This window comes from Microcebus murinus, chromosome 9 (assembly GCF_040939455.1).
Source record: "Microcebus murinus isolate Inina chromosome 9, M.murinus_Inina_mat1.0, whole genome shotgun sequence".
NCBI classification, from domain to species: domain Eukaryota; kingdom Metazoa; phylum Chordata; class Mammalia; order Primates; family Cheirogaleidae; genus Microcebus; species Microcebus murinus.
In genome coordinates, this window is record NC_134112.1 from 48283099 (window position 1) to 48300323 (window position 17225).

Here is a 17225-nt window from a genome sequence, read left to right on the forward strand (position 1 = left end):
TTCACCGATAAGTGATGAAAGAAAATAGAACAGAGAACAAGGCTATTAACAATTTCATTCAACACCAAACAAATCCAAAATCTAATCTTTTGGGAATAGTAGTGTGCATTTTGGAATTATGATACATCAATAATTATTAAACCTGACTATATAGCATTTAAAAACTGTAAAACAGTGAGTAAATTATTTTTATAAATATAGAATTATGGTAGATTCTAAAATGAAGTAACTGGAACCAGTCATGAAGAATTTAATTGAAAACATTATATTGTAATTGAAATAAAATAAAAGTTCTTATTATGGCTTATTTTTTAAAAAATTTCATTTGTTGTTTTTTATAGAAACCCTTTTCCAGATGATTATAAATCAAAAGCCATACTCAGGTTGTAGAATTAAAGGATGATTTTTTTTTCACAATTTGTTGAAGGTGACACGACAAAGACATGACATTTTATAGATGATAACACAGCGCCTATCTGAATTTTTTTGAGCTAAGATGCTAAATTGGAATTTATTTTGGTGGAAGGGGAAAAAATGAAATTTCCCTAAAACATCAGATTTTTGAAAGATGTGTGAAAATGGCCACATGTAGAAAATTAACAAAAACTGGATATACTTTTAAACATTCTAAAAGTTAGCATGCTTTTGAGATATGAATCCCTCTAATAAAAACATAAGATATATATAGACCTCACTTGGAAACCATTATCCTAAGTGAAGTAACTCAGGAACAGAAAAATAAATGCCACATGTTCTCACTTACCAGTGGCAGCTAAACTGTGGCTACACAAGGGCACACAGAGTGGCATAATGGACTCACAAGGTGGGAGGAGGAAGGGAATGAAGGATGAAAAATTACCTATGGTAGGTATTGTACACTGCTAGGGTGATGGGTACACCAAAATCCCGGACTCCACCACCATACAATATATACATGTTACAGAATTCAACTTGTATCCCCTAAATCTATTAAAAATTCTTTAAAAAGGAAGACAAGTAAGAAAGAAAAAAACCCTGGCAATGGTAATTTTATAAATAGTCAAAACAAGTATGCCATCTGGTTATTCTTCCTAATTTTTCTACATATAAGTATTCCATCTTTACCTAGAGTTATGAAAATAAAGTTCTAGTCTGTGGCAAGTTTAACAGCACTTGAATTTCGTGGGCTCCATCTATCTATTCACTGTATCTTAGTGCCATAGCACTATATTTCCAACCAAAGAATGAGGCTGATTGGATTTACATGGCATGCATATCCCCTAAGAATGCTACTGAAAAAAACTATCACAAAGAAAATCATAAAGGCAAATTGAGAGTACTATAAAACATCCTCCTTTCACAACGAGGTTCAGCATCATTTGTCCATCTCCAGGAAACAACTAAAGTGGAAAAAATAACTTGGGACAGGAAAGACAACCTGAGTTGACTAGATGGCTTATTACTTCCTGGGAGAAAAGGCAGAGGAAGTTCTGGGATTCTGATGGAACAAAAGAGATTACTTATTTCCACATTGCTGTTTTAGTTCTTTACCCAAAGTCAAAATTTCTGCCTAGTAGAGAAATCAATCTTTGATCCAATCAAGATCTATCTTGCTGGAGTTGCAGCCACCTCAACTAAGACAAATTTAGCTTTTCCTAGTTCAAGTAATTCCAGCCTTAATATCTTGGAGGAAAACGCCTAAATATACACAGAATCAAGCTTCATTCATCTCCATTATGAAAGTTGATAATTTTTTCCACGATTTTGATATCATACATACCCCCAAGTTCACCTGAAGCTATGTTAATTGTATATCTAAGTACTGCAAGTAACAACAATGTCAAATATATGTTTATACTTTCTTTCTCCAAATTCTGCCTAACAGGTGAAAGGTAAAAAAAAAAAGTTTGGTGAAACAATTATTAATTAATACATTAGAACATTACTGAATTTTAATGAAGAAACTACTTGGTATTGAAACAAATCTGGCTTAATTTTATTCTATTAAAAATCCTCAAATATCAATCATTACCTCAAATTTACAATTATAGGGAGCATTTTGAATAGTGAAATTTTTTGTAACAATAAATGTAAAAAAAATTAGAATTAGAGTATTTATTTACTGTCTGGTAATATTGATGAGAAAATAATGTCAGGCATAATCATAGGGGATAGCCTTCAATCTTGGAACCTTATATAAATTTATATCTCAGGTACTTGAACATATATTTATGCCATTTAATGTTCAAAGGGAATCTACATATGAAGATTGTGATACTAGCTAGGAAGAAGATTATTCAAAAGTTCAAAAAAATTAACTGACCATAAAATCTTGTATAAAGAGCTTTTTCAACCCTCATGTTCTCAAATTATAGCATAGGTCATAATGTAAAAGTAATGAAATACTCTACAAAAATGTTCAATAGAATTTAAAATTTTAACTTAAGGGAATTTGGAAGTTCAATCATTCTCAAAGAGGCTGTAAGGATGATTAAAATCCTGAAGGAAGCCTGAAAGAAAAAGGACACAGTCATTACTGGAAATATAATACAATGTTAACTCTCAAGTTTCACGTTTCAACTAGAAAGCTTAAGTTCAACGCCATTACACCAATTTTTATAGAAATGTTATGTTTTCCAACTCATAGTTTATCCCTTGAAAAGCTGTCCATGAGTAATAATGATGATCAATTCAAATTAGACACACACACCACAGTAAATTCAAAATGAAAAGCTTCTTCAATTACCCAAACTAACATAAATGATTTATTTCCTTGGGCTGACATGAAAGAGAATGAGTTGAATGTTCATGAAGTATAGCATTTACCCACTCGGCACTAAGGTTAGAGAGCTCACTCAGCACAAATATTCCCAGAAAGGGTTCAACTTGGCAGTAAAGAAACCATCTATTCCAAAAGGTCACCACATCAGTTCAACTTTTCGTCTGCTAAGAAAAAAAATTCTGTCATAGTCCATCACTGTGAGGCAGCAGCTGTTCTGTGGAATTATACCTTCCAAGGAGAATAGTGTCTCATATTCCCCGATGCAACTCCTCCATTTCATCAGACTATTTCTTGTCTTCCCAGACGCCATTCTTAGTCACAACTCCATGTCTTTGCTCTGCCATCTCAAATGTCAACTTCCAAATATATTTCTATATTTTACATAGTCTTAAGCCTAGCTCAACATCACACCCTCTGAGGCAGGTCTAGGGCAACCCCAACACCTTATAATGGTCTATAAATCCCTACATAATCTGATCTCTGTGTATGTCTCCAGCCACACTGAACTTCCAGTTTCTCTAACACCCCACACTCTGTGTCATCTTGGAGCCTCCACCTGCCTTGCTCCTTCCCCCTACCTTTCTCCTCCCCTACCCTTTTCATATTTTGGTCTTTGCTTAAACCACACTCCCTCAAGGAGCCCTTCCCTATTTATGTCAAGTAGATGTCCTACCATTTTCCCCCATAGTTTCAGTCCTTTCTTTTCTTCCCAGTGCACAATTTTTAATTATTTTCCATTGCTCCTCACTTTTCTTGTAACCACACTAGAACATAAGCACCCTAATGGCAGCAATCATTGCCTGTCTTGTTCAAGTTGTCTCCCCAATGCCTGGCACAGGCACAAAGCAAAAACTCCATAAATGTTCAATTAATCAACTCCATTCTATCCTGATCTGTTTTTTCCTGATGCCCTTTATTTTATCAGATCCAGAACAAGATGAACTCATTGTTTACTCAATTTTATCATTACTATTCAAGCCAATATGTATACCTACTATATGCCAGGAACTGTAAGGTGCTGCTATTACAGCTATTAGTTACCAAGTGTTTATTAAGCACTAAGCACTGCTATCAATGCTTTATATAGGTTAGCAGCTCATTGTGTCACCACTACCATGTGAACAAGCAACTATTTTTAATCTCTATTTTACAGATGAGGAAACTGAGACATAGAGAGGTTAACAATGTACCCAAGATATCATAAACAGTAAGTGATAGAGCTGGGATTCTACCCTCCATTGAGTAAAACACAATTTCCACCTTAAGATGAGTACCAGGAGAGAGGGGAAAGTAAAGCGAGCTAGAAATTTAAAAGGAAACAAATAACATCTGCTTAAGGGAGACTAAGAAAATTTGTTTGGAGATAGCAGTTAAGATGAGCTTTGAAAAAGAGGGTTTTGACAAATGAATACTAGGAATCGGTGCAAGAAACAATACTAGGAATTGGTTATCAGAAACAAAATAGAACAAACATACAGGAAGAAGAAGGGATACTAAGTGTGCACAGGAAATAATAATAGCAGAGTTATTACATAATATGTTGTCCCATCTTTTGAGCTTAAATTGTGAAGGTCCCAAATTGTGCTTATATGTCACCAGGGAATTTTATCTGTGTCTGAAAAAAGAATGAACATGCAATCAAGTTTTTTAAATTACCGTGATAATTACTATAGACCTATTCTCTAAGTTACTATAAATACTTTCTTATCTATTATCTATTCCTGGTGGCTGGATTTTAAGTTTTTTGATGGCTGGCACCAAACCTATACTTTCCTAAGAGGAGTTGTGAAAGCTGACTCTTGGAAATGTCAGTTGGCAAGAAGTAGAAAAGTCAGAGAAGACAACTAGGGAGAGGCCTGGCATTATGCCTGGTGCTGCCAATGGTACAGTGACAAAAAACTGCTCTTGCCCTCAAGAAGTTTACATTCTGATAGAGAGATGACTGGTATAAATTCTTACAATAGCATAAATATAGTAGAAGAAATAAAAGGTTACAGCTCTCAATTTCTACAAGACAAAATTACATTATTTAAAATTAACTTTAATAGGTATTTAAATTATGGTGGTATTTTCCAAAAGTGTTTATGCACAGCTTTTCAAGATTAAAACCAATAAATTTCTATGATGAGTACTTATAAAATAAAAGCTTCAACACAGTTATTTACATAGAACAGTGGAGAGTCTCACCTAAAACTTTATTAATGTGCTTATCACAAATTTTCCTGAGAGAGTAATCCAACTTAGCATTGGCTTCTTACGTTCCCTGTCTGTGACTTTCTAGTATCAACGTTCTTGAACTGGAGAAATTTAAATAATTTTTTTTTCTTTCAAAAAGAAGCAATTACCTTCAATTCTCTTCACACATTCCTACAATACTTCCATTAGAATACACTGTCCCAAACAACTAAACACACACACAGGCACACAACCCTAAAGCTTGTCTTAGGAAAGGCCTGAGTTAAAGGTATGTGCATGACTCTCCCTTATTTTTCCTATTGAAAGCACAGAACTTTTTTCATTCATTCAATCTAGAAAGTCTGACATTCAGCTTCACCTTATAAATCTAGGCACTGGAAAACTGTGCTACTATTAATAATACAAAATCATGAGGAGTCATTTGCTTCTCTTTGTTTGTCTCTTTCTTTCTCTCAGTTGGTATGTATAATGAATTAGGTACTGAGAATCACAGAAATTTAGAGTTTACACAGTACCTCAGAAAGCACCTAATGGAGAGAGGCGGGTTTAGGTAGAGTATCCCCACTACTCCACCCTGGGTCGCTATTTATAGATCACAGCACTCCCTCCCACTGAGCCTGGGCACTGCTCAGATTACACCTCTACATGATGCCCCAGGTAACCACTATCTTGTAAGACAGAACATTTATTGTGTTTGACTCTCCAGTTAGTATATGAAATGTATCCTGCAATTCAAGGCACTTTGGAAAGTTACAATCTATTTTCAGCTACCACAGGACCTATTATTTAGCAAAGTGTTTCTTAGTACCTTGAAACATCCTAATAGTTTGAAAGCATTGCTGCAGCTTACAAAAGAGATTATGTGTACGAACAGCTCTTGCTTGTACCCTATATTTGGGGCTCCTGAGTAGGCTTATCCTACACCTCAGCACTGTGTGTCCTGGCTCACTTGCCCTGGGAGTCCTTCCTCCAGCTTCTTGGGGGACAATACGACCTCTTTCTACACTCCAGACTAAGGCTGTCCTGAAAGATCCCTTCTCAGCCTTCTGTTCTTGTCTATATATACGCCACAATCACTCCCTCCCACGCTCATGGCCCCATGTAGACTGTTCCCCATTTAGGTTTCTAGCCCAAACCTCCCTAGCTCCAGACCCACAATCTCAACTCCTAGTTGGAGTTTCCACATGCAGATCTTGTTATTACCATGAATTTAACACGAAAACTTCATCTTTCTCTCCAAACTTTCTTGCCCTTCCATCTGTTTTCTTTCTTTATGTTAACAGCATCACCATCTTCCAGCAGCCCAAGATGGAAACCTTGGAGTCTCTTCCCAGGAACTCTTTTTCACTCCCTACTTCTAATGATCACTAGGGCTTGCCCATTCTCATTCTAAAATGCCATTCAAGTCTGTCACCTCCCAATTTCCAGTGCCATCACTTTTGTTTAGGTCTTCATCTGTGCTCACTTTAATGTCCAGCACTCTCCTCCTGACTGGTCTTCCTGCCTGAATCTTCCCTTTCTACATCCTCCACCCAGTCTACTTTCCTGACCCCTCAATAATACCATCAAGGTCTGTTTCCTTTAAAAAAATGTGATTATGTTATCCCTCACCCCACCTAAAAAATGCCTCCATATTCCTTCAAAAGAAAGGCTAAGTTGTCACACTACCTTTAAAATAAAGTCCAAATTCCTAAGTGTAGATTTCAAAGTTCTCCACAAATAAGGACCAGGTACCTTTCTCATCACGTAGTGTTGTGATCAAAAGTGCAGACTCTGAAGCCAGATTGCGCAGACTGTGACGTCCCGGCACATGCTTGTGCAGGCTGTGGGGTCCCACATGAGGCACCTGGCTGAGGGGTGGCTGTGGAAGCGTAGTCCACACACCACTCACCAAGCTGTGTTCCAGCACAAGGCTGCTATAGGCTAAGAGAAGTGGAACCATTTTCTGTTTCATATAAAGGTAATATAAGGGCTTTGTTTCCTTGTCTATAAAGTGTGGTTAATACTAGGATTTACCTCAAGGGGTTTTTGTGAGAATTCAATAAATTAATAGGTGTAAAGCCCTTAAAACAGTGCCCAGGACATTATAAGTGTCCAATAAATATCGGCTGTTAATCCCTCATCTTACATGTTCCTTATACTTTGAGTAGTACAATTTATTTACTACTATTCATATATAATCTGTGCCTTTTCACTTTCATGCTTCTAATTGCTCATTCTCTTCCTCTGCAGAAAATTTCCTCCCCTAGAATCTTCAGCCCCTGCCTGTTGATAAACTGTCCATTCCTCAAGCTCAGCTGGGAAGCCATGATTACCCGCAGTAAGCCATACTTGATCTGTATATAGCATACTATGTGAGATCTCTAGACTAACTCAACTCTCAGGCACCTGTGGACCTCTCTTATAGAACTTAGGATACTGTATTTTATACTGTCTAAACTTATTTGAAGGGCTTACCTTCCTTCAAAGATTTTAGTTGTCTTATGATACCCTGTAAGATTCCTCTTTATGTTCTCATGGTGCCCATAGAATTATAGTGGCATAATAGGCTTATAATAGGTAATAATAGAACTATTTACTGAGCACCTACTATGTGTCAGGTTCCATACAAAGTGCTTTACATATGGTATTTAAGTTGCTTCTCACACAACTTTTGTAGTGTAATTTCCCTTTTATACAGGGAGATTTAAGTAGTTTAACTAATGTGCTTAGTGTTAAACAGCTAAAAACTGGTGGGGCAGAGATAAGAATCTAAGACATTTCCGGCTCAGAGGTTGAGCTCTTTCTGCTTCATAGCAGTCCTTTTCAGGCTCCTTCCCCTGCCTAAGAGTTACCATTTATTTATTATATGTTATATTCCAGAAGCTTGTCCTACATTATTCTTAAGTTTCCTAGCAAAGTATTAACAGTTATTATTATTCCTATTTAATATATTGCAGATGAGGAAATCAAGGCTCAGAAATGTTAAATAATTTACCTTAGATTTCACAGCTAGTAGATTCCAGATACAAATTTTAAACCTGACTCCAGAACCCTCTTACCTTCCCTCAAAAGCTCTTGCCATACTTCAGGAGAATTCCCTTGAGAAAAATGCTATTGTCATTACTATTACTATTATCATTCACAGGGTTTCATTTATGTGATTTTATTTCATTTAGACACCTTTTTTGACAGAAATCATCACCACATACACTCACAGAAAAAATGTTATACTTGCATTATATTTTGGTAAACTTTTGTCTTTAGATATTGACTACTTCATTATTATAATTAACTTTGCAAAAAAAATGCTAATCCTCCTGAGAATTTGATGGAGTTTTACATAAAAGTGATCTTGATATTGAAAGGATACAAATTATTTATACAAATAATAGGTCAGGAATATATTGAGAAATCTATATTTAGTGCTGGCCATTATTAATTTCACTAGATCATTAATTTTTGCCTGGTGTTTCTATTACATTCAAATTATTTGGAAGGTCAGGATAAAATAATACACCTAGAGAAATAAGTAGGTACTGATATGAATACCAGAATGAATCTTGAATTAAATGCATCCACAGAGAACAGAAGGAAAAAAGGAAAGGTTTAGGATCAGAATTAACCATTAGATTTTAAAACAATATAACAATATAAATTTGAAAAGAGAAATATTAGGGGGAGGAGTTACTGAAAACTAATTTGACTCAATTAAGAGAAAATAGCACTCAATACCAAACTGACATGTACGCAGCAACTACACCAAGATAATTGAACAATACCTAAAATAAATACATGATTTAAAGTTGCATGACTTGAATGCTTGAATGTCATTATTCAATTTTACCAGTGCTATTTGCTTGGGAAAATTCTATTGGTTTTGAGGGGGAAAATGTACAAGTGAAAACAGAAAAAAAATTGATAGGACCAAAATCTTCCCAAGCAAAGAAATAACTCTTAAAGAGTATCCCTCATTATGAAAGTACAGTTTCAAGTTCCCAGAGGATTCTGAGTAAAACTAGAAACACTTGTGATGCATTATAAATGTGTAATTACCATTTAAATGGAGGGAGAAATGCTGGAGAGTGAAATGAGAAAAAGGCATTTTCTTACAGCCAACCAGAAGCTGGCATTTCAGGCAACAATCATCTAATCTACAGTCCAGTTAACAAAGCTATTGTCATTCTGCCACTCACCCTCACTCTTAGCTGGCATTCTCCTCTGCCAGAAGGAAAGAGTAGGTTAAGTCTTTCTCTATGATTTTCAGTCACAATTTGCTCATTAGGCTCTGGCATGCTCAATACATAATTTAACAGCGTATGTTTACTCAAAGATAGCCAAGAGACATAAAGGCTTCTCTTTAATTCTACCTTTTTAGTTATTTGGGCATCCACATTATAAGATTAAATAAAATTTCAGAGTAAATTTCTATGGGTTGTGCAAGCGTGATGATTAGAGATCATCTCATCTCACCTACAGTTCAACAAAGGCTTTCCCTAATAACATCCCTGTCTGTTGCTTTGTCTGGGCAACAAGTTGGATGTGGAAAATATTGGCTTATTCTACAAAGGCATTGAACACCCTTTACAGATGAGGTTAAAATTTTATCATGTAGATTTCAAAACTCTGGAAGTGTCAAATGTGTCCTAAGTGAATAGATGCATAATGAAGTATAGAAGGTAAAAGATTTGTTAAAACCATACAAATTAAATGAAAACACCCCTTTCCCTGCCACGTGTGTATTTTGGAAGTCTAATCTATTCCTTGTGGGTTGCTGCTATGTTTTTTATCGTGAGATTAGCTAATTCTTATGATGTGTTCAGCAAAACCCATTGGAGTTCATCAGGGTAGCATATGCTGGTTGGATTAATTGCCACTTCTATCTCAAAAACTTGAGTATTTCTGAAGTAAGAATATAAATGTGAAGCATGACAAGATTAGTAAATCATGAAATGAACGGCTAGGCATACATGATCAGCCATGTGACAAAAGGGATGTGGTTATGGATTTCATACTGGCTACATTATTCTAGCTTTCCTTTTGTATCTTCTTTTGGCTGTTTCATTTGGTATCTTTAAAAAATTCATTACAAATCAGTGTAATAAGTTAAGCAAACACTTTCTTGGCTAGTTAGCTAGCCATTCAGTGATCATTTATGTCATGTAAACCAAGGGGTCCACACACTGGGCTCGAAGACCAAATTTGGCTTTCTGTATATTTTTGTATATAAAACTTTATCAAAACATAGCCACATACATTTATTTATGTATTGTCTATGGCTTTTTTCACACTAGAACAACAAAGTTGTTGTGACAGGGATCAGAAGGCCCCCCAAAAGCCTAAAATATTTATTATCTGGCCGTTTATTGAGAATGTTAGCCAATCCCTTATCTAAAGTATTTCTTATTGTTCTAGGTGGAAATTATACTCTTTGGCACAACCTTCTACTCTTCCCCATTTTCTTCCCCTTTAGATCTGCTTTTTACTACCTCACCAAGTACCCCATTATTTCCATTACAGGCATATCTCATTTTATTGCACTTCACTTTGTTGCACTTCACAGATAATGTGGTTTTTAGAAATTTTACAAATTTTACAAAAGGTTTGTGACAACCCTGCATTGAACCAAGTCTATTGGCACTATTTTTCCAATAGCATGTGCTCATTTCATGTCTCTGTGTCACATTTTGGTAATGCTGACAATATCTCAAGCTTTTTCATTATTGTTATATCTGTTATGGTGATCTGTGGTCATCAGGGAAGTTTGATGTCACTATTATAATTGTTTTGGGCACCACAAAACACACCCATGGAGGCAGCGAACTAAAATGTATATATTCCAACTGCTCCACTTCCTGACTATTTCCCTACCTCTCCCTCTCTCCCCACAGCCTCCCTGTTCCCTAGGACACAGCAATATTGAAATGAAGCCAATTAATAACCCTACAATGGTCTCTAAGTGTTCAAGTGAAGGAAGAGTCACACATCTCTGCCTTTCACTCAAAAGATAGAAATGATTAGCTTAGTGAGGATGGACTGTCAAAAGCCTAGATAAGCCAAAAGTTAGGCCTCTTGTGCCAAACAGTTAGCTAAATTGTGAATGCAAAGAAAATATTCTTGGAGGAAATTAAACGTGCTACTCCAATGAATATGTGAATGATAAGAAAGTGCAAGAGCCTTATTGCTGATAGGGAGAAAGTTTTAGTGGTCTGGATAGAAGATCAAACCAGCCACAACATTCTCTTAAGTCAAAATCTAATCCAGAGCAAAGCCCTAACTCTCTTCAATTCTATGAAGGCTAAGAGGTGAGAATGCTGCAGAAGAAAAGTTTAGAACTGACATAGGTTGGTTCATGAGGTTGAATGAAAAAAGTCAACTCTATAACATAAAAGTGCAAGATCAAGCAGCAAGTACTGATGCAGAATCTGTAGTAAATTAGTCAGATGATCTAAGTAAGATCATTGTTGAAGGTGGATACACAAAACAACAGATTTTCAATGGGGACAAAGCAGCCTTCTGTCAGAAGAAGATGCCATCTAGGACTCTTACACCTAGAGAGGAGAAGTCAATGTGTGGCTTCAACGCTTCAAAGGACAGGCCAACTCTCTTGTTAGGGGCTAATGCAGCTGGTGATTTTAAGTTGAAGCCAATGATCATTTACCATTTTGAAAATCCCAGAGCCTTTAGGAATTATGCCAAATCTACTCTGCCTGTGCTTTATAAATGGAACAACAAAGCCCGGATAACAGCACATCTTTTATAGCATGGTTTATTAAATAATTTCAGCCTACTGAAATAGGAGTAAAATTAAGAAAAAATGGAAACAAAAAAAGTAACACAAAGTGAAGAGAAGTTAAATATCAATAATAGTTATTAAAATAATTTATAATCTTCTATAATTAAATAATATGGTATTAGGGAATGATTAGCCAGACCAATAAGAATATTAAAATATGCTCAAATGTGAATGAAATTTTTTTTATAGTTTTCTTTTTAGTTTTTGAGTTAAAGTCCATTTTGTGTGATGTAAGTATAGCTACCCCTGCCTAGTTTAGTTTCTATTTGTATGAAATATCTTTTTCCATCCTTCTACTTTCAGTTTATGTGTGTCCTTAAGGTGATAAAGTGAGTTTCCTCATAATGGTGGCATGTAGTTTTAATCCATTCAGCCACTCCATGTCCTTTAATTGGAGAATTGAACCTGCTTACATTCAAGGTGATTATTGATAGGTAAGGACCTACTACTGTCTTTTTATGGTCACTATATAGTGATGAAAGGGTCAATTCATCAAAAGCATATAACAATTGTAAATATATATGCACCTAACATTGGAGCAACAAAATGTATAAAGTGAATATTAGCAGATCTGATGGGAGGGATAGACAATAATAGAATAATGGTGGGGAACTTCAATAACCCATTTTCAACAATGAATAGATCATCCACACAGAAAATCAATGAGGAAACAAATGACTTGAACTATACTTTGGACCTAAAGGACTCAATAGGCATATACAGATTCCTCCCAATGGCAACAGAATACATATTCTCAAGTGCACATGGAACATTCTCAGGATGAACCATATTTTAGGCCACAAAACAGGTCTTAAACTTAAGAAGATTGAATTGTATCAAGTATCTTTTCTGACCACAATGGTATGAAACTAGAAATCAATAACAGGAAGAAATTTGGAAAATTCACAAATACATGGAAATTAAACAACACGCTTCTGAACAACTAATAGGTCAAAGAAAAAATTAAAAGGGAAATAAAAAAAAAATCCTGAAATAAACTAAAATGAACATAGTACATACCAAAACTTATGGGATGAAGCAAAAGCAGTTCTAAGAGGGAAGCTTATAGCTATAAATGCCTACATTAAGAAACTAGCACTCTGGGAGGCCGAAGCAGGAGGATTGCTTGAGGTCAGGAATTCAAGGACCAGCCTGAGCAAGAGCGAGACCCCGTCTCTACTAAGAAAAGAAAAAATTAGCCAGGTGTAGTGGTGCATGTCTGTAATCTCAGCTACTCAAGAGGCTGAGACAGAAGGATCACTTGAGCCCAGGAGTTTGAAGTTGCTGTTAGCTATGATGATGACACCACGGTATTCTAGCCTGGGCAACACAGCTAGACTCTGTCTCCAAAATAAACAAAAGTAAAAAAGAAGAAAGATCTCAAATAAGCAGCCTAACATTGTACCCCAAGGAACTTAGAGAAAAATAAGAACAAACTAAGCCCAAAGTTAACAGAAGGAAGGAAATAATCAAGCTCAGAGAAGAAATAAATGAAATAGAGACTAGAAAAACAACAGAAAAGATCAACAAAACTAAGGGTTGGTTTTTGTGAAAAGAAAAACAAAATTATTTTATTTTATTTTTCAATAACTGTTTCAGTTCCAAATTAATTGACAAACCTTTAACTTGACTAAAAAAAGGGAAGTCTCAAATAAATAAAATCAGAAATGAAAGAGGAAACATCACAACTGATACCACAGAAATACAAGGATCATGAAACTACTACAACCAAACATACACCATAAATAGGATAACCTAGAAGAAATGGATACATTCCCAGAAACATACATCCCACCAAGATTAAATCATGAAGAAATAGAAAATCTGAACAGACCAATAATGAGTAAGGAGACTGAATCAGAATAAAAAGTCTCCAGGCATGGTAGTGCACACCTGTAGTCCCAGCTACTCGGTAGGCTGAGGCAGGAGGATCGCTTGAGCCCAGGAGAAAAGCAATCAGAAAAAAGCCCAGGACCTGATGGCTTTATTACTGAATTCTACCAAACATTAAAAGAAGACCTAATACCAATCCTCTCAAATTCTTCCAAAAAATCAAAGAAGAGAGAATACTTGCGTACTCATTTTAGGAAGCCAGCATTACCCTAAAACCAAAGCCAGGCAAAGACACTCCAAGAAAAGAAAATTACAGGCCAATATCCCTGATAAACATAGAGCAAAAATCATCAAAAAAAATTAGCAAACTGAATTCAACAGCACATTAAAAGAACCATTTCTATAAGGGGGAAAAATACCTCTAATAATGGAGTTATCAGATTAAAAAATACTCGCCAAGCCCTAAATTTTAATAGATATTGAAAGATCACTTTTTAAAAAGTTTTTAAAGATGCCCAATCCTGACAACAACAAAAGTACACATCTCCCTCACAACACTGCGTGTTAACCATCATTACTTCTTGCTCTTGTTTGCCCAGGAAGCCCTGGTTTATACCTGTTCTCCTATCATAAGCATTAATAGTGCCCCTTTCACTTTTAAAATGGTCCCAGTTTGGATGATACACGGTCCTCTTAGTGTAAATGAATTTTAAAACTGATTATGTATCATCTCTTCCCTGGAAGACAGTCTAGCTTCTAGAGGGCCCGGTAAGCTTCTGGAAGGTTCTGGCATTCTCCTCCTCTCTCACTGTTCACCTGCCCTGACTACCTTAGAAGCCATAGAAATATGGAACATGGCTCTAGCTGGGGACCTCCTTCCTGTGCAGATACATGTAGAACATGTCAATAAAAGTATGCCTATGTGTTTAACCTTGCTGAAAGACAAACATGCACCCACACACATACACACACAAAGCCAAATTTGTAACTATGTTATAATCCAAGTGACAGTCCCTAGCTGTCCATCATCTAATATGCCATGGATGTTGATTACAGGATCCTAGTCCTGGGAGAGGTGTTGGGCAGTATGAACTTTGAGCACCTTCAATGTTGAGATTCTGAGATTACAGTAGTAATAATAGACATTTATTATTTATTGAGGACTTACTAAGCATCAGGGACAATTCTAAAAATTTTACCTATAAAATTTATTTTGTACTCAGAGTCACTCAAACAATAATTCAGTCACTATGATTAGATAATATTAACAAATGAGGAAACCAAGGCACAAACAGATTAAGTTAGTTGTCCAATATGTCATACATAGTAAATGGAGAAGCCCAGATTTTACCTAAGGTAGTCTGACTCAGGAGCTGTTACATCTCCATTCTCTGCTGCCTTCTAGTACATGTTTTCAAGCATTGAAAATCTGAATACATTTTAGATTTAATGTCCATTTCTTTCTTAATAATTCTGGTTACATTCCTGAAAAGTTGCTTAATGGGAAAAGGAAAAAGTCATGCAGAAAATTCACGCAATATAATTTGAAATCTTACCATTGAAGAAAGTTCCTCCTTCTCACTCTGGAAGATCTATCTTTTTGGTTACCCCTCATATGCTATGAGAAGAGAAAATAAATTTACCTTTTCAAATTCTTTCTAAGAAAAGTCAATGAAGACTTACCTAATCTTTAAAAATCTTAAAAATAAAATATTCATGAATAATCAAAAGATTTCTATTCTGAGATATTAGTATTATTTCTATTTTAATATTTAGGGCTCAAGTGGCTTAAGGTAGTAGCAACTTGAGTATTAATTTGACAAAGAAGAAAAGATACCACAAGACTAGTTGTCTCCAGTGACAGAAAACTTGTAGATGCTTAATGAATCTCTAATCCCAGCAAATAATCTCTGATTCATTTTCTAGGAAAGAAAGAAGTGTGGACCAAGAAGGGCACTATTACTACCACTCCTGGAAGATAACTTCACAGGTAAGGGGCATCATGGTAAAATGACACACAGTATATAAAACATTTTATAGGTTCCATATTTTCTTATTCCACAAGTCAGAAGTCTGCTTATTCTATGCCTTGTATAAACACTCTTAAGACTGCCATAGATAAACAGGTTACCAAAAATCTCCCAATTTGTAAGTCCAGAGAACACTCATGAACCTCTCTATCTTCATACTAAGACCCTCCTCTCTTGATCACAATGACACCACTGTCTCCTGTTTTTTCATCTTCTTCTCAGTTCCTTTTGCAAAACCCTGTTTCCCTTATTCAACCCTTCAATGTAGGCAGTTCCCTTGGACTCTCTCCTGGGTGGAAAAGAATCCTGCCTTGTGAATTTGATTACATTTTATACCTTGCAATAAACCTAATTATTTTCAATCTGTAAATAGATAAATTTTTCTACCTAAAATAAATAAATACCCAATCTTGTACTCTATTCAAAGTATTCCTCCTGGGCCAATGTGCTGTCAAATTTAAAATGGAGGGAGAAAAATTGCAATGCAGCATCATTTTCTGCAGTCCCCTGGTTTGATTTCAACCCTAGGAAAAAGCAGCAATTGCCCTGCATGTTAGATCCCTTGTTGAAACAGTTTTTTGAAATATCTCGTGATCCTATTACTACCAAAACAATTTCTACATAACAAGGTCCATTGCTGGCAATGGAAGGCATATATGCTTAACAGTTCATCTTTGCCCCTGCGAGGTTTACCCTGCTTCTTGTTCAGATTGTGTAATGTGAAAGTATGGTTCCCAGGCTTTTCTGCATTCCCTATCATTATGCCCCTGTGGCCCAGAGCACCACAATAATCTGGATGCCTCCCTTCCCTGCAAAGTTTTATTTTTAATGGTAATTATAAAGAACTTTGAAGTACCCTTTCCTCAGCCACATTATTCGGATCTAAAATTTTCTGTGGTCCAATTATTTAGGTGAAGAGGGGATCATGGTTTTGACCTCCACAATCCAGGCCTGGGCAGAACATTGGTAGTGCCTGCCAGGAACTATGGGTGATGAGCTGAGGAAAGCCCAGACTTGAGTCCTAGATGAGGGGGAGCCTCATGAGGAAAGAGAGTTTAAAGAATCAAGATGAGAAGAGTGGATAGAAGGTCAGCTGAGGAACTAGGTAAAATTAAGTGAGTTACACTGGGCAAGCCTATAAGGATTCCTTAAGCCAAAGGTCATCTTTTGTTAAGTTGCTTTTGTGGAGTGGGAGTTGGAAGAAATGGGGAAGCTATTAATATCCCCAATAGGGTTGGAAATATTTAATTCTTCTCTGTTAATATTGTGTTTTTATCAATACTAGCTTAGTTATTGAGGTTACCAAAATGCGTCTTAGAAATGAGAACAATGAAATCTGTTGTCATGTGTCCTACTCATACTTTAATTTTGATGCTCAGAACAAATATGGGGATGATTTCCAGCTATTACTGAAAGAGTCTACACCATTCTATCAAATAAATAAAAGCACTTGCCAGAAGCATGCCAGTGGCGAGGAGGAACCATTACGCCTCTTCCATAAATATAGGCTTGACGTCTGTTCAAAATGATGGTGAATTTAGAATTAGATTTATTTTAAGAATAGTTAAGGTGAAGTTGGAGTTCTTTAATTAGATAGAATATATTTATGCAATACTTTATTATTGCTTTA

At 35.9% G+C, this 17225-nt stretch overlaps 1 protein-coding gene across 1 annotated transcript in view; it reads right to left on the reverse strand.

Moving 5' to 3' along the window:
- Positions 1-285: 285 nt before the first annotated feature.
- PTTG1IP2 (PTTG1IP family member 2) overlaps positions 286-17225 on the reverse strand; it is a 47614-nt gene continuing 30674 nt past the window's right edge. Inside the window, exon 5 of the mRNA XM_020289821.2 lies at positions 286-17111. Coding sequence (XP_020145410.1) covers positions 17015-17111 — 97 coding nt within the window. The 3' untranslated portion in view covers positions 286-17014. The remainder of the gene's footprint in view (positions 17112-17225) is intronic.